Source organism: Plasmodium coatneyi, chromosome 4 (genome assembly GCF_001680005.1).
Source record: "Plasmodium coatneyi strain Hackeri chromosome 4, complete sequence".
Lineage (NCBI taxonomy): Eukaryota > Apicomplexa > Aconoidasida > Haemosporida > Plasmodiidae > Plasmodium > Plasmodium coatneyi.
This window is the reverse complement of record NC_033559.1, coordinates 1,404,867-1,422,662: the sequence shown is the minus strand read 5'-3', so window position 1 is coordinate 1,422,662 and position 17,796 is coordinate 1,404,867. Positions and strand designations below refer to the sequence as shown.

Below are 17,796 nucleotides of genomic sequence, written 5' to 3'. Positions count from 1 at the left end.
AAAAACTGGGTGACAAAATACGAATCGGTCACTTTATATTGTTACTCCGACTGGGGATGGGAAAGTCAGGCCTGATTCCCCTCTTGTCCCTTTTTGTGCGCGCACAACTCTACGCACAGTTGGGAGCACACGTAAAAAATAATCACGCACCAAGCGTAAGCTCGTTGCATGAGACTATTTGTGAGATCTTCCCTGGCAAAGTGTGGTTGCCCCTCTGTTCACTTGTTTATTCTTACTCATTTGTTGCTTTTAATCTTTTTTTTTTTTTTTACTAACCAGTATGCGTTATTGTTCATACAGGTAGCTAAAAGTATATGCACAGAAAAAAAAAAAAAAAAAAAAAAAACTTTAAAATTGGGGAAGTCGAACAGGGGCTTGGAACAGAGTGGGGATTAAACCAAAACGTGGCAAACCACAAATGACGCCTTTTCTCGGGGGAGCATACTACGTGGGTTATGGTGATAAACTGCCAGAGAAAAGCAAAGTGCAATTCGACGCGACTCACTAAAATGAACGTTCCGCAAAGTGCTACATGTTCTGCGGGAGAGCCAAACACCCACCATAGAGGTACGTGCATCCCTGCGCCTTGCCAAGGAGAGCAGGGAACCCATTTAGCCTTCCCCCAAGCGGGCGCAAATATAGGCGTGCATATATATGCCTTACGTAAAATATGTGCACTCCTCCAAGTGCATACTAAGCCAACGCGTGCAGAGGCGTGTAGGAACTCACACGTAATGTGAACTCGTTTAAGCAAGCGCTTCGACATATAAGTGTACGAGGGAAGCTACTCTCTCAATTAGCAAACTGGTGAACGTGGGGAACCCACACTTTTGGTGAGTTGAAGAGGAACCGTGACAAGCAAACCGGAACAGCTCGCCATAAACCACGGAAATTTTTTTTTTTTCTCTTGCACTTGTGCATGCACAGGATTAAACAAGCAGGACGGGTAAAGGACTACGCAGGGTATGCTTTTGAACGGATTTGCACCTATATATTCGTGCCATCCGAACGGGGGCGGGTTCCTTTCAGGCAAGTGCAGCGGTGAGCTCCACGTGGAACCAGAACAATCACCTCTTTAAAATAGTTCTTGTGCTGGAGGGCCAAGTCGAGATGCATATGACGGGGTTTGCCTTCACAAAAAAGTGGAAAAAACTGCGCGCAAAAAGGCGCGAAAACGTGAACATAGGAGGCGCAAAAAAGTTTGCCAAAAATTCCAAAAAGAAGGAAACCATTTGAGCGAACTGCAAAGCCAAGTGGCCTCTTCATTTGTTCCACGTTTGCGCATTTTACTTTTTTTTTTTTTTCATTTTTTTTGCATATCTTTGCTTATCATTGCGTTTTACCCATCTGAGCAGAGGGGGAAATTCTCCCGCCATGCGTAATGCAGCTCGGGCATCCCCCCAAAGAGAGCTCATAACGTGTGGTGCGTACCCGCATTGGTTCGTAGCTGACCAGCACCCCGTTCAACGTCCTTCATTCGAAAAGGGGAAAAGAGAGGAGCATCATAGGGTTAGGGAATAATTGCCTCACACACGTAGGTTGAGTTGGTTATCCCTCTGGGTACCTCCCTCTGGGTCATTTAAAAAGACAGTTTACTATCTGTAGGGGACTACATGTGAACGTCAAACGGGTTAGTAGTGCCCCACCCCCCAAAGAGGAGTTTCCTCTCGGGAGCAGCCTGTTCCTACCACTTGCAAAAAAGGAGGAAGTTCCTCCGAACCCACCTACCCGAGAGTATCACAATGGCGGAACCCTACCTGTCGAACAAGAGAATTTACGAACTGCTGTCAACGAACAGCTACAGAGGACAGGAGAAGGGAATCCTACGATCCTTCGAGAAGAGGTACTGCAAGTTGCTGACCTACCTGGGCACAGACAACAAGCGGCAGGAAATTATTTCCATAAAGCTGCAACAGTATATTAATGAAAATTTGAGTTTCAGTGATTCCAAGTCGTACTTCTTTGGATTTTCCAAGGAGCTGCTGGTGCATTGTATGAGGGTATACTATTATGAGGAGCTGTGCTCAGGCGGCAATTGTGGGGGTACCAAGAGGGACGACCTAGACGACTACAGCAGTGACGGCAGGGGAGGTGACATGCCAGGTGACGCTGCTACAGATGAGAGGCTGTTCACGCACCTGGAGAAGAATTCAGACCAGATCGAAATGAGCAAACTACACGATATATACTGCGATGAATACTTTTACCTGTTTAAGAATGTCCTGTGTGTGCTGAAAACGTGCGCCGTTTTTTATGCCTACCCGAATTACAAAGCAGAGGATCTGTCATTCGAGAGGAACTTCTTCTACGTGCTCTTCGAACTGGTGGAAGGAAAACTCAACATCCAACAACTGCTGCAGATATACTTCGATACGTACAAAGATACGAACAACTATTTTGAAATGATTAACAAGACAGATGTAGAGAACAGGACATGGGTGTATAAGTACCTTATCCTCTTCCTGAACGTGCAGATTTGTTGCATTAATATTTTTTTTTACATGCAACTGAGGGTGAACATTTTTTCAAAGTACAATTTGAAGTCCATGGTGGGGATGTTCTTATCCTCGTCTCAGGTGGATAGCAACAGTGGATCATACGTATTAGGTGCATTGGAGGGAAGAGGAGAGCACCCCCACGGGGACATCGTTACAAGCACGCTCCTACAGAAGGAGTATTCCGTAATTTTTCTCATGGCGTCAGTGAGTAATCTGCTCACATGGGAAGAGCACAGCAAACTGGTAAAAGGTGTCTCCCCCCAGTCAGCCATTTTAATGAAGTTTTTTTTTCTTTTCAAGGATGAAAAAAATTTTAAAAATTACGAGGAAAACATCCGTATGGTAGCTCAGTGTTTACCTCACCTTTACGAAATGATAAACCGGTTTTACCTCATAGGGGATAACTTCGTGTATAAGAGGATAATCCTGCGTGTGCTCAACAATGCTCTGTGCACGGAGAAGGAAAGGGAGGGTGACGTCCTCCCCTTCGATGAGGAGGCAGACCTGGGCAACAACAGTAACAACAGTAACAACAGCAACAACAACAATAACAACAACAGCTGTTCAGACAATACGGAGGTGGAAAACGGGGGAGGCATCCACCTACTTAACGGTGATCCCAAGTGGGGAAAACTCCCTCGGAATAAACATCCACGATACTATGGCGGGAGAAAGAGAGGAGCGGACGGGGGGGATGATTTATCGTCTGCCTCGAACTGCATGACGGAGGAGGAGGAAGAAGGAGACGACCAGGTGGGCAACGAGGGGGAAAAAGTTCAGGTCCGTCACGTGCGGTTCAACTCCATGTCTGAGAGAGACATAAACTTCTCCCTGATTAAAAATATGAAGAAGCATATCGAGAAGAAGGAATTTTTCAAAAAAACAATAAACTTGAAGTTATTTCTGAAAATCTGCACATGTCTCTGCAGCAAGGATGACTACATTCTGTTCAGCCAGGATATATTGAAGGAGGGGAGGAACATCCACTTATGCATGGAATACCTACAGGAGGAAGACACGCAGGTTGAGTTCGACCTGTACGCCCAGAAGTACTTTCTCTACGACTTCAGTTACAGTAACACGGAAATTGTTACCACGCAGGAGGAGAGGAAGAAGAGGGTGTCTTCCTACCTTTCCATAGAAAGCAAAAATATTCTTCTGGAAATTTCGTCTCTCTTCTTCTCCTACGATTATTTGAAGTGGTACAACATATCGAATAGGGAAAACCATCAGCAGGTCCACCAGGACGACCTCCCCGTTGAGCTTACCCATCGGGACAGCTCCATATACCACCCCGTTATTCTGCAAAACGTGAACCGTCTCGTCCTAGAATTGTTCTACAGCAAAGTTAGCGTCTCCTCAGTGGAGCACCTCATCATGTTCAACCACAATTTGTTGTCCATTTATAGAATTCTGAAAGCGCTCATCGGGACGAGTGCTAATTTAGTCAGTTTTAGCGAAGTGGTAAAAAGGGTGGATGCAATTTCCAAAAGGAATGACGACAGAATGGTACCTGTTAACACGACAGAGGAGTTCATGGTGACCGTCTTGGAAAACTCCCTCTACTTCAAAATAACAGAAACGTTGAAAAGGAAAAAGTTAAGTCCAAACAACGTATTTATTACATACGTGGAATATTACTACATTTTGTTAGATTTTTACTGCAAGTATATTTACAACAATTTTGTCTACAATAGGAGGAAGGATTTTTTCGAAGACGATTTTTTTCACACATTCCAGTACATCACTCTTTTTTTTTGTAAAATTTTAAAAATCAACAAATGCTTCCACGTGTTGGTCGAAATAAAGTTGAACAATTATTTCGGACTGAGTTATGACATATTTAACAGCTTCGTCAGTCTGTTTACTTTCCTCTTTTTTTTCTCCTTAAAATATAAAGAGATGAATGGATTGAATGAAGATATATCCACTTGTTTACTTTTTCTTCTGAAAAAAATAAATATTAACAAGTTGAATGCTTACGTTTTTCAAATTTTCTCCCATTTGGAGCATGAAGATTTGCTACGCAGGGAGAGGAAGGAAGGGGCTCAGGAGAGACCACGAAACATGTTCAGCTCCTCCGACAGGGATAACACACACACGAAGGAAGATGATCATAGGAACAGTGATCCGAACCTCGGGGGTAACTTCCCCTCGGAAAACTACTTCACCCGCAGCGGCAACTACGGTGACCTCGCCAACTTCACGTATGAGAAGGACCAAATGGATATTAAGGAAAACTTCCGTATCGACATCTCCTTCTTGAAGATGTTCGTCCTAATGGATGAGGTGCGTCAGGTGCAGATGATCACACCAGGGGGGGAAACCGACAAGGCAAGCAACAGAAGCAGTGAGGAGGACAGCCAGAGTGACAGCAGTCACAGCGATCAAAGCGAATGTAGTCATCGAAGCGATCGAAGTGATCGGGACGACCTCCGTGATTGCTCCTCCCGCCGAGCGAACGAACACGCCACGGAAAACTTCAGCCTGGAGGAAATTTGCGTGGTGACCCTCATGCACCTGTTCCAGGGGGAGGACCACAAAGCCAGCTTCATTGCAGACCTGCTAAAGATATATGAGGAGGAAAAAAAAAAAAAAATCTACCCATGCACAGAGGCAATTTTAAAAATATTTCAAAAAATGATCAAAAGGAAAGGCAACACCTACTTCCACCAGGATGTATACAAATCCTTCCAAAACAAAGTGTTGCAAATGCTAGACAGCGTGGAGATCCTGGAAAGCAAATGGGTCACGTGGGTCTTCACCCATTGTGCGAGCACGTTCAAAAGGGAAAAAGACATTGATATTAAAAAACTGGTTAAGCTCTTTTTTGTTTCCTTCTACAAATTTTTAAAACGATATTTTATCCAGATAAATACCTTTTTGAGGAATAAAAAAATGTACAACAGTTATAACAGTTTTAGCGACTTTTATTTTTTCCTCTTCTCCAAATATATTAACAGAATATTTACAGAAAACTTCTCCTCCTCCTTCATTTTTAAGCTGAAAAAATTTTCCATTTTAAATACGTCCATATCGATTGTGAACTACATGCTGAAAATGGTCAAAATGGTAAACCTGCAAAGGTTGAGGGATGTGCATGGAGAGTTGAGCTGTTCTTTCTCCCAAAGGTCAGCCGTGGTTGGTCCCCTTTTGAACATGCCCAATGGGGAGCATACCCACAGGAGGGAGGAGATGCTTCTTCACCTGCCCGAGGAGCAGAAAAATCAATCGGTACCCTTCTACACACAAAGTGGGAAGAGAAACGAGTCAGCCATATTCAACAGCTTCATGAAAAATATAATTATAAACCACAAGACGTTGCTGAACAGGCCGGAACTATATTCCACCAAGCGAGTGAATATTTTTCAAATAGGAAAAGATCCAAGCAACCCCACCAACAATGGTTACACCATGGATTACTTGCAGGACATTCTGTTGCTTGAAAAGGAGAGCCAAGATTGGAAGCTGCTAGGAAGTAGTAACGTTTTCTCTAACAGGGTGGATGCTCCAGGGGGGATTAAAAATTCTCATCAGAATGGATTTACCAATGATAAGACAAATGCATATGGTACCCACGTGGGTAACATGCAAGCGAATGTGCAACGGAATAATCGCTCAGGGAAGGTCGAGCGTTTGCTTCACCCATCCACAGTCAACTTCAGTATGAACGGTTCCTCAGTCAGTGAGAACTCCATTATGAAGAATGAAACATTCGACGCGGAAATAGAAGAGCTATCACCCGTAGAGAGATACAAGTTCACCTTCTCGACCTTTTTCAATCACATAAAAAATTTTCTACAGATCGTTTTGCAAAATAATTACGTCTTCTTTCTCAGTGACTTTTTACTAATGCATTATGAACAGTCAGGCAAAAAAAATAATTTGTTCCAATATAACCTGAACAAGTCAGGTGGATTTTACTCCGTTTTTAATTTCCTCATAAATGAATATGTCGAGAATTACTACAAGGATAGGTATGCCTACGTGGGGTGTCACTCGGTGAAGATTCCTCATTTTAGGAAACTCAACGAGCAGGTGATCAATCGTATTCTGCTTCTCTTTTCGCTTCTTCTGGAGGCTTCTTGTGAGCTGTCCTTTTTGGAAGAAATCAACGGCGTGTGTGCAAACATTTCGAACCAGATTTTTTCCCTCTTCGACACGTCTCACTTGATCTTGAGTTTGTTCTCCAAGGTTACCTTGAGCGTCATTCCGAAGGTAAGGCAAATCGGATCGTGCAAACGCGATCGTGCGTAGCGCGGCGAAACGGAGTGGAGCGCGTTTACCCATTGGGATGTCCCACTAAAATAGTACATTTCACCCGAAACATATCACCTTGTTCATCACCCTTCCCTACAGAACGACCTCGTCAGCCAATCGATCAACAACGATATCCTGAGCATAGAGAAAAGGCAGGCAGAGGAAAAGAGGGAAATACTCACCATATCCCTGCTATACTTCCTCACATACAACTACAAGAACATATGTAACTTTTACTTGCGCCTGAACAGATTTTTTAAAATGAACGACTTCAACAACATTTATTTTTTGTGTAAGTACAGCCAGGGGTTCTTGCCCCTCCCCAAGGTAATCAACCTATTCCTGCAAAAGATCCTGTTCTGTCTGAACAAATCCAACAGTGCAACTGTCGATAATATCAAGCTGGCCTACATGAAGCGAGTCTTCCACGTGCTCAAGTTTGTCTACGATTTTGTAAAGGACAACGATTTGGTAACCGTGTCTATTTTTCGAAGTTTGTTCAACGTCCTTCTGCGGATCATCAGGGGGTACGTGAGGGACAACGAAGGGGAAAAACACACGGGGGCGAAACAGTTGAAGAAGAAGCAAACGGAGGAACCGCCCTGCGAAGTGGCATCCTACCAATTCTACCACTTGCGCGTTCTTAACTTGGCTCTCCACTTTGCCAACGCGATTTACTTTAACCTGGCTCCAGTGGAAAAATCAACCGGGGATAAACCCAACAAGGAAAGTCCGAAGGAAGAGGAGGGAGGAGGGCTCTACCGAAAGGAGCCATTCTGGTACAACGTGGAAAAATTGCTAGACCTGTTCACCCGCAGGTTAAAAAAAAACACCGACAAATTCCTCTACTCCAGGATCCACCACCTATACACAAAGGAAGCAAAAAAAGAAATAACCATCTACATGCATAACCTGAACATTATGTGTGAGGTGTTCGAGCTCATTGTTAAGGGAGTTTATACCAAGGAGAGTCTGGTGTACCGATTACTTATTCGCATTTCCTACGACCCTACCATTTCTAGTGTATTTTTTAACATAAACTACGACACCCTGCAGCAAGTGATGAATTCCTACCAGGACCTACACAGGAAAAATTTGGACTCCGCGCAGAACATTAAATTGTTGCTCCTGAACTGCAGAGGCGTAAATGTAAACTCGTACGGACTGATTAATGATGACGCACTTATTGAAAATGTTATGGACTTTATTACCCAGAGGAGGATAAACCATAAGTATATCCTAAACGTGAGTGAGCATAGAAAATCTGTGCATCATGGGGACGACAACATGTTCGAGGAGAACAATCACTCCTTTTCGGTGAAAAGTTTAATTCAAAAGAAGATCGAACTGTTGGACTCGGATTATGTATATAATAGAATTTTCAACGGGAAGGCAAAAAGGTATGGAAAAAAGAATTTTCTCTTTGACGTTAGGAACTACCTCTACTGTGTGAACGTCTGTTCAGGGGGGGGAAATAACATCACCAACGGGAACGGTGGTGGAAACACAATCGCACAGGAGCACCTCCGCCAGATTGATCTATTTCCCGGGTCGAGATTACCGCCTGGTAGCGTGATCCATCTGGAAACAGGGTCAATGCATGACGGGGGTAAATACACCCAAGGGGCACTTCCCCGGGAAGGCCTAAACCGTGCACCCTTCGGAGGTGGAACCGTCGGGGATGCTGTGCGGGACAACCCCCTCAGGGAGTACAAGTCGGATCAAATGCTGAAAAAAAAAATAGACGCATCGATTTTTAACAACCTGCAAACCATTTTACCGGAGGGACAGGAGCAGTATCCACCTCATCTGGTAGGAGCAGCCAAGAGTGGTAGTGCTTCCGAATTGGTTAACAAAACTGGGGATGTAAAAGCAACTGCAAATGGATTCAATCCACTCTCCAGAGAAGACCCGTCTACGGAGCAGAGTGAGTGGCTCTTCAGCGCGTACTGCGAAGACCATTCCATCGACCCGTTCTTTCCGCCAACTGATGAACACATGGAAAGGAAGAAAAAAAAACACAAGGAAAAAAAAACAAAACAAAACACTTACATTAGTGGTGACACCGGGGTGAACTCCCCCTCGAGCGTATTCATCTATTCGAAGTTTTTTAAGAACGAAGTGGAATGCATGCAATATATTAACCTCACGCAGAGCACCTACGACAGCAGGATGCGTCTGTTACTGATCCTGTATAAGCTGGTCATAATAATGAAGCACAGGGAACTGCTTCACGATGAAGTCTTCCAGAAGGAGGAAAGCCAAGCACTGAAAGGGGCCAACATAAGTGGAAGCATTCCCTTTCTTTTCTTCGTCTTCGAAGCGGTTATTACGTTTATTACGCCATCTCAGCAGGTGAATAAGAGTTCGCTTTACTACGTCCTGGTGTCAAACATTTTAATTAACCTACTGACGATCATAAGTGGAAGAAGCTTCGGTGGAGGTTCCGATGAGCGAAGTCAGGGGGGTCACCCGGCCAACCCGACCCACCCGCAGGAACACACATCCACGCAACAACCAACCGTGGATAAGAAACGAAGCAACGATAGGAGTTCCCTAAAACATACTCATGATACGTTCGTGAGTGAGGAAGGAATGGACTACTACCACCAGGGTAGCTTCTACACAGATATGTTCTCTCACGAATCGTTCATTTCGAATGTAAAGAATAAAAACGATCACATCGTCTTCGACATTCTGGGAAACCTTTCCAAGAAGGAAGTGAACAAGTACCGATTCATCAGTGGGGTAAAAGCAGGGGAAGCCACCAACCAGGAACACACCAACAGGGGAAGGAGAAAACATTCTTTCGAAAAGAAACGTGAGAACCGCCTCATATACGATGTGCCACTGTTGCTCTCCCTATTCGTCCGCTGTGTCACCTTGCACCTCCAAAATTTTAAATTCCACCACAAGAACGTATTTGTACAAAGAAACTTCAACGCTCTCCATGTGCCCAACTCCATCCTCAAGTGCCTCTTCCCCGAGAACCATTTTAACATCAGCCTGTTCGTGAATCTGCTGGAGCTATTTTACGTGACAATACGAATTTACAACAATCACTTTGTAGGACTGAACAGGGCGCTGTTCCATGAGGGGGAAGGTGACTCCAAGGAGGAAGCGAACCGAACAGGCAGCACCATACACCGAGGAGGCACCCTTGGTTATGCATATACCCCCCGTGGTAAAACAACCGAACGGGAGGAGGACCCCCTGCATGGTGATAAGGAACACCTCCACTTGTACGTATCAACAATGAATGGAATCCTAAATGAATGCTACGAAGCCCACCACGAAAACATGAAAAATAGGGATAGCAATGTGATCAAGTCGAACCCAATCGAACGCATCCTTCTGTACTTTCTCTACAACAGAATCAATTCTGTTTATGACCTTTTTTACAACTTTTTCCTAAACTGCCTGAGGGAGAAGAAAAAAAAAAAAAAAATTTTCGACGTGGCAAATGAGTACATCTACGGGTTCTTAAAAAACGACATCTATGACCAAATTGACAGAATCAACACATTTCTGGATTGTACCGAGTACTACGACTTTTACCTGAACACCCTAACCTTTATGGTTTTAAATAAGCACACGTGTCTACACATAATCAAGGGAGATATCCTCACGAAGCTTCTTTTCGTACCAGATATTTACCACGCGATATTCGACAAGAGCAAGACCTTCAGTGCTATTTACTACCTGAACCACGACCAGCGGTATGTCCGAAACAAGAACCACATTCTACTCTGCTCCCTCATTGTGCTGCTAATAAAGATGCTATACGTCTTTGTGAAGAATGTGAAGGGGGGAGGAAATTCTTACCTCGATGCGAACCCGTCTGAAGGGCCTCCCTTGGATTATTTATTCATGCGGAAGGGTGCAACCATAGCGGAGGGGTGGGGAGTCCACCCTGCAGATGCAGAAGACGCAGAAGATGCAGAAGATGCAGAACGGGGAGACGGGCAAACGGAAAAGCAGCACAATGACCAATTGAAGAACGAAGGGGAGTTGTTCCTGGAGGCCATGCTAGACATCATAAGCAAGCTGTCCGATCGAATCAACTTTATCTTCCTAAAAATAGAAAAAATAAATTGCCTGGCCATTTTCGAGGAGTCCTACCTCTACGTGGAGCTCCTTACAAAAACGTCCTACTACTGCAACAGCTTTAACATAAACCACATGCTGATCTCGCTAATGAGCAAAGGAGTGGAGCACCACCTATTCTACATAAACCGCATTTTAGAAAAGTTCATTTTTGAGAAGGAAGTCATCATCGACCCGTACAGTCCGTACGAAATGAGTGCATCTACTAGTGAATCCATTCATAGGGATAAGAATAAGGCGAATATGACGAATAGGAGGAAGAACGACTTGTCTTTGTTCACGCAGAGAGTTCTTTACCTTTGCTATAAGTCCATTCTAAATTATAACACCATCCTGTTGAACATAATTCAGACGCCCTACTTCACCTACTCCTACTTCGTGGTGCACCTCTACATTCTTCTGTTGAAGTCTACACGGCTGGTGACGAACGTTATTGAGCACTTCGGCCGGAAAAACACGACCCTCATTCGGACGGTAGGTCCACTCGTCTACGTGCGTCACGTGGTGCTGTCATGCACGAACCTGATTATGAATGCACCTAATCATTGACACAACTTCTTAACCCTCCTTAACCCTCCTTAACCCTCCTTAACCTTGTCCCCTCAGATTAGGGTCCACACGGGGCTGTCCTACGTGCCCATCTGCCTAGACATCGTGAACACAGTAAAGGAGAAGAAGAAGGAGAAAATCCACTACGCACGGGGCACCGCCAAGTCCAGCCGCAGCTGTTACCTAAGTGACAGTCACTCGGGCAGCGAAACCTCCAACTATTTAGGCGAAGTCGTCCACTACAACCGATCTATAGACGAATATATAGATACAAAAAGAGTCTACAAAGACGACTACATGTTTAACTTTCTTCCAGAGATGATTGAACTAAGACGCTACTATGATATCCTGAGAGAGATCCTAGAGAGGAGTGCATTCTTAGGAGCCTTCATTCTGGAGAAACTAAAAGATACGTGTGAAGATTCCTGCCTCAAGCAGATCCTTATAAGCAACGTCTGCTCCTACCTCATCCACGTCAACGCTACGCTGCTCCCGTCTAACATCTGCACCAGCGGTTTGAAAAAGAAGTGCACCTTAATTTACAACTATGTGGTGAACATACATAAGAAGTGAATCCTACGTCAGTGCTTATGTGCCATTTTTCAATTGCATCCACTTTTTTTCCCTTTTTTTCACTTTTTTATTGTATTCGATCACGCGGTGCATTGTGCGGTGTGAACATTTTGTCTGCCCCAAAGGGAATTTGGTGGTGTACCGTGTTGTACCACTGCGGAACTTCCTCTTGAATTAAAAAAAAACGTATTTCACATGGTGGCACATGCGTCCAGTTGGTAAGGCGATAACAAATGGGTTCACATGGGTAGGTAGCCAGATAGATATAAGGGTGGGTAGCCACATGGGTCGAAAAAAAACAAAGGGTTCGTAAACGGTGGATAAACGGTAGGTAAACGGTGAGTAAACGATCGACAGACGGGGCAGAAGTGCATACGCGGGTGCAAAAATGGGAAACAAAACTATTCAAAACAAATAGGGGGGAAACGCGTGTTGGAAAAACACGATGGTAAGCTAGCGTATGCACATACAAAGGGGAAAGGAAAAGGCAAAAGTGGTGGAACTGGGTGCACACCCCATGGAAGGAGACCTCCCCAAAGGGAACAGAGAATTTCACGTGGGGCACTTGACAGCCATACTAATTGCGCCAACAGTTGGGAGCGTCTCATCCTTGTCCTGGGGGGGGGACATGAACAACGCATCACCCGTAGGATGTTCTATGCAGCTCGCTTCAGCTCGCTTCGGATCGCTTTTTGTCACTTCACCGCTTGGCCCCAATTTTAGAACAGCTCCGCATCGCTCTCCACATCCTCGTCATACAAATTGAGGTCCAACTTATACCTGAGCATGCCGCCGAAGCCGCCAAAGCCTTTCTGAAACTGAGCCCCCTCCTGGGATTTATTAGTGACAAAGTCTAAGGACGCCCCGTACCTCTTGTAATTATTTATGACCCAATCGGTGAGGGATATTTTTTCCACCACTTCCAACTCTACGTTGTTCTCTTTGTATAAAGATTCTTGCTTCTCGTCCTGGGGGGATATATGCATCGTCCTGGTAGTATTCGTAATGGCATTCCTTGTGGTTAACCTTATTATATCCAACCCTTCATAAAGAATTAGTAATTCCACAGCGCCAATCTCCAATGCTTTTAATGTATCCTCTATGCCATACACAACCTTCCCTGTATCTTGTGCAATTTCTTCAAAAAATTTTCCAATCAATTTTTTCTCTTGAATAAACTTCACATTTTGTAACGCCTCCGAACTTAACTCAATGGCCTGGTTAAACCCATTATCCCCTCCATAAGAAATATCTACTATTTTTATAACCTTTGTAAATAACCTTTGGTCGAACATATCACTATGCATGAGGTCATTCTTGAAGTCTGCACTTCCGGCAAGGACTATTCCTGACACGTTGATCTTGTCATTTGTTATAAAAACAGAAGTAGCTACTTCAGCAACTTTTCTTAAATAATTGTGTCTTTTTTCTAATCTAAGTCTGGCAAAACGTAACGCACTTTGACCTCCTCTTCCGTGTTTTTTGGGAAGGTCCACAGTGAATCTTCTTATGACTTCTCTTGTGTTCCCTTGGATGGTACCGAAGAGGGCTCCATTTCCATCCACTATGATGAAGCCAAACTTGTCATCACTTTCAAGCAACTCCTTCAAAGCTTCCACATGGAACTTATTGTCACATAAGTAGAGACTTGTGTTTATTGGCCTGAAGGGTTCAAAATCGATTGACATTTTCTTCTCCTTCCCGTCTTCCGTTATGACTGTGCCGCAGAATACGACTAGCCCTTTCGGTGGCGTCTTGCTATACAGCTTCAGCTCTGCGCAAAAGGGAAAAAAAAAACGAAATAATTACCCACTACTATTGATGAAGGGATGATAAAACGAACAAACGTATGCACAGTTCGGTGCACGTTCTGTCCTTACTCTGCTGAGTGGACGTAATGGCAGACAACACACTGAGCCGGTTCACGCGACTCTTTATGTTGGAGGCTGTGCCCAATTCATCCGCAAGCATTTTATTTATTCGAGAAACTTCATCCTTGTTCTTGATGATCAGGCTGATCATGCTCGTTCCGTTCCTTTGGGGTAGCAGCAAGGGGGAAAAAAAAAAAAAAAAACAAATAAATAAATGAATGAATGAATGAATGAATGAATGAATGAATGTCATGACATGACAAGTGAGGACGTAAGTACATTGCGTGAAACGCTATCATAGCATGCGGGGGAGGGATTATTCCCCATCCACTTAACACGTTAAGGATACACCCCACATGTAGAATCACGCAACACTTCACTACGTTAAACGTTTCTGCATCTGTCCTTACCCCTTGGCATTCTCCAGCTTCTTTATGAGCCTCTTAATTTTCCACTGCTCGATGTTTGCATCTCGGTCTTCATCCATGGTGTTTGCGTTGCTTATTCGGGGTGTGCAATGGGTAACCGCCTGACGGTGGTGTTCGTTTGGTAGGTGACTAAAAAGTGTACCAAGCGGTAGAATGGCCCGGTTTGTCCACAGCAGGGTAGTATAAAAGTTCGACCTGCTTTGCCCCACTGGGTTACATAAAAAACGGGAAAAAAAGCAAAAACACAACGATGACAAACTCGGTTATGCGACAAAAACGGTCGGCGCAGCCGTAGCAAATGGGGCAAACAAAATGAAAAGAAGAAAAAGAGGAGGAGGAGGATAAGGAGGCTGCCTTGGTTTGAAACGGGAGGGACGTTCTCTTCGCCCAGCAAATTCGGCCATGCATAATCTTGTTAGGCAAAGCGCGCGTGTATTTTACGGCGTGGGCGGGCCATCTATACGTTCAGAAAAAAAAAAAAAAAAAAAGCAAAAAAGAAAAGGAAAAGAAAGAAAAAAAAAAAAAAAAAAAAAAGAAAGTAAAGTTCAGGTGCAAATAACGACGTAGAGGCAGATAACGAAAAAAGCGACGGAGGGGGGATTTTTCCTTCTCGTCCCTTTGACGCAAACATAAAAAAAGGTATTATATATTAACATCTCCAGTTTTTTTTTTTATTTTTTCTCTTTTCGGTCAAAATGGTTCTCACTTGGCCTTGAAGTGCACGTTGCGCTGTTCTCTTTGCCCACAGCTTATAAACAGTGCTGCGTGGGTTTGGCTTGCAGGGTAGATTAAATACATACATAATGGCAGTGCATAAATATAAGCGTGTTAAAAAATACTTTATATGCGCATTTGTGCAACAATGAATTTCTTTTTGAAAATACCGACGCGAAATTTATTTTCTGGCGGCGCCCCCTTCACATTTTCGCGACTTCGTTTCGCCCGAGTATGCGGCACCTAACTCTGTACATACATACGGAATGAACTCATCAACCCATAAAACTTTTTTAATGGGGGGGGAATCCTTTCTTTTTCTCGCGCTGGGGTTCGTCAGGCCTGAACCACCGTTGGGCGCGATTTGTGAAAGCACACGCGTTTGCATGTATGTATATATATTATTTGGATCTCACATAGGGGCAAAATGATGTTCGCAACTGCTACATTAGCTTCTGGCGCAGCGCAACCTTGGTGATTAAAACGTGGATCCTTTTCTTCCGTTCCCTTTGCACATTCTGCGCAGTGCGTAGTATTTATTCTTTATTTTTAAAACTCTTCTAAAAAAAAAAAAAATTCTCCCTCCTCTTTTCCGATCGCCTTTTTTTTTTTTATGTTTCCTCCTGCCCCGTGGGGGTCATCACGTCGCGACATAATACACAGTACAGAGGGTAAGAAAAAGAAGCCCAACCTCATATATGCTCCTCCATGTTTTTGTAAAATCACACTTTTAGTTTTTCCCTTCCTCTTTGCCGCCTCACTCCTCCAACGATTGTAACGGTTTGGCCTTTCCACGCTCATCTTTGTATTCCCGTTTTACTGGAATTTTTTTTTTTTTTTTTTAAATGGTAAAAATTGCCTGACCCGTTCATAAAATTTCTTCGTCTTCAGATAGCTTTTTACGTAGGATGTGCTGAAAAAAAAAAAAAAAAAAAAAAAACGAAAAGAGATACCTCCTCCTACATGGTGGCATTACAAAATGGCTACCTCGCTGCATGGCTACTTAACAACGTGAGGAAGCGAAATGCTTATTTGTTCAGCCCGATCTGTGTGCCTCTTCCGCAGAGTTAGGAAACTTTGGGGAATCTCTTCAGAAGGAGCAATGCTCGACGCACGGCTAGCGAAGTCGTGTTACTGAGCTGAAGTGAGCTATGCTAAGCTGTTCAGGGAGGCACACACGCGCCCGGGCATACAGACAAATGCACACCCCTACATAAGCGAATTGGAATTTTCCATCGCAAGGGAAAACGGACTGGTCGTCACAGTTGCACACGACCACCACAAACAGCAACTGCTGAGTAACCCCACCGTGGGGACGAATGCACTCCAGCGGCTACTCCACACGGATCGCCTAATAATGTGAAAACATGTTCGAGGGGGACTTCTTTCACAGACAAATAGCGCTTGCTTCGTTTGTGAAGGGGGAGAATACAGATCGGTGCAACGGGGAAAAAAATCTAACCCGGAGAGCCCGACCAAATTGGTGAACCGAATTACCCACGTGGCACCACCCTACACACAACCTCTCAACCCCAAGAATGAAAAAAAACGCACTGGTAAAAAACGTCCTCTATAGTGCGAGGTTGCGCCAAAATGGTGCACACGCAACAAATGCAGCCATAAGCGCAGGTGCGCTCAGTGGGGTAGACCTCTGGACCAGCAAAACTCTGCAGACAAGAAGAATGATGGGAAATGCCCCAAACAGCAGCTTCAATCTGTTCGACAAAATAAAGGACATAAGCAGAAGCAACGAAAGCGAGGAAGGCACTGAAGAAAGCGACTCAAAGAAAAGGAAGCCATCCAAAAAAGTGTTAAAGCTTGTCGATGAAATTTTAAACCTAACTCTAATCGAAGCAGCAGATTTGTGTGACCTGTGCCAGGAGAAGTTAGACGGAGAGAAGCAATTCAATAATTCCGTTTTTTTGAATAGGAACCCGTTTCCACATCCCGCTGGCTTCTTCGCCGCAGGGGGGTTCTCTGTCCCAAATTTATCCCCAGGAATGAACTCTCCTTTCCCCAATCCTGTCACTGCTGTTCCACCGGGTGGCACGCCCAATCTAGGAACAGCGGAAAAAAATGAACAGGCAGGCACAAAAAAGGAAGAAAAAAAAAACTCCAAAAGTACATTCAACGTAAAGTTGGAAAACTTCGACGCAAAAAATAAAATTAACACGATTAAAGAAATTCGCAAAATAACCAACGTCGGTTTGAAGGAGGCAAAGGACATGGTGGAGAGCGCCCCGTTCTACGTGCAAAAGAGTAAGGCTTCCATTCGCACAACATTTGCATCCCATTTGCACAACATTCGTATCCCATTTGTTGACCCATCTGTTGACCCATTTGCATTCCATTCATCCCCCCCTTAGACGTGCCCGCGGAAAAGGCAGAAGAAATGAAAAAGAAGTTCGAGGAACTGGGCGCCACAATTATATTGGAATAACTGAACATTTAAGTGACGTTTTTTTTTTTTTTTTTTTCACAAAATGGAAGAATGTCATGTCTGGAGGAATAAATGTCCCTATTCCTATGTGTGGTGTGTACCTGCATGTATGTACACCCCTGCGGGGCGCCCTTAAGGAGATGTAACCCCATCCCGCTATTTCAAGGGAACCATTTTACACTTAAAGAAAATGTTTCGAATTAAAAAATTGACTTAAAAAAAAAAAGAAAAAATGAATGTGCGTCTGGCCCCTTTTTGTAGTGAGAAATGGAGTTGGACGAGAGTACATGCACATGTGCAGACGCAACGTGGAGTTTTTTTTCTCCTTTTTTTTTTTTTTTTGGTAAACAATGAAA

General features: G+C 44.0%; 3 protein-coding genes across 3 annotated transcripts; 2 read left to right on the top strand and 1 right to left on the bottom strand.

Annotated features, from left to right (window-relative positions):
- Positions 1-1,742: 1,742 nt before the first annotated feature.
- On the top strand, positions 1,743-11,987 carry PCOAH_00009030 (Uncharacterized protein; the record flags this gene model as incomplete). The annotated part of the gene is made up of 3 exons (XM_020057712.1): positions 1,743-6,716; positions 6,858-11,339; positions 11,472-11,987. 3 exons carry the CDS (start codon positions 1,743-1,745, stop codon positions 11,985-11,987), a joined length of 9,972 nt encoding a protein of 3,323 aa, XP_019913204.1.
- A 719-nt stretch (positions 11,988-12,706) lies between these two features.
- PCOAH_00009020 (Eukaryotic peptide chain release factor subunit 1) lies at positions 12,707-14,345 on the bottom strand (the record flags this gene model as incomplete). The annotated part of the gene is made up of 3 exons (XM_020057711.1): positions 12,707-13,761; positions 13,868-14,022; positions 14,269-14,345. 3 exons carry the CDS (start codon positions 14,343-14,345, stop codon positions 12,707-12,709), a joined length of 1,287 nt encoding a protein of 428 aa, XP_019913308.1.
- A 2,193-nt stretch (positions 14,346-16,538) lies between these two features.
- PCOAH_00009010 (tRNA-splicing ligase RtcB-like protein) lies at positions 16,539-17,440 on the top strand (the record flags this gene model as incomplete). Its single annotated transcript, XM_020057710.1, has 2 exons — positions 16,539-17,259; positions 17,367-17,440. 2 exons carry the CDS (start codon positions 16,539-16,541, stop codon positions 17,438-17,440), a joined length of 795 nt encoding a protein of 264 aa, XP_019913344.1.
- Positions 17,441-17,796: the final 356 nt, after the last annotated feature.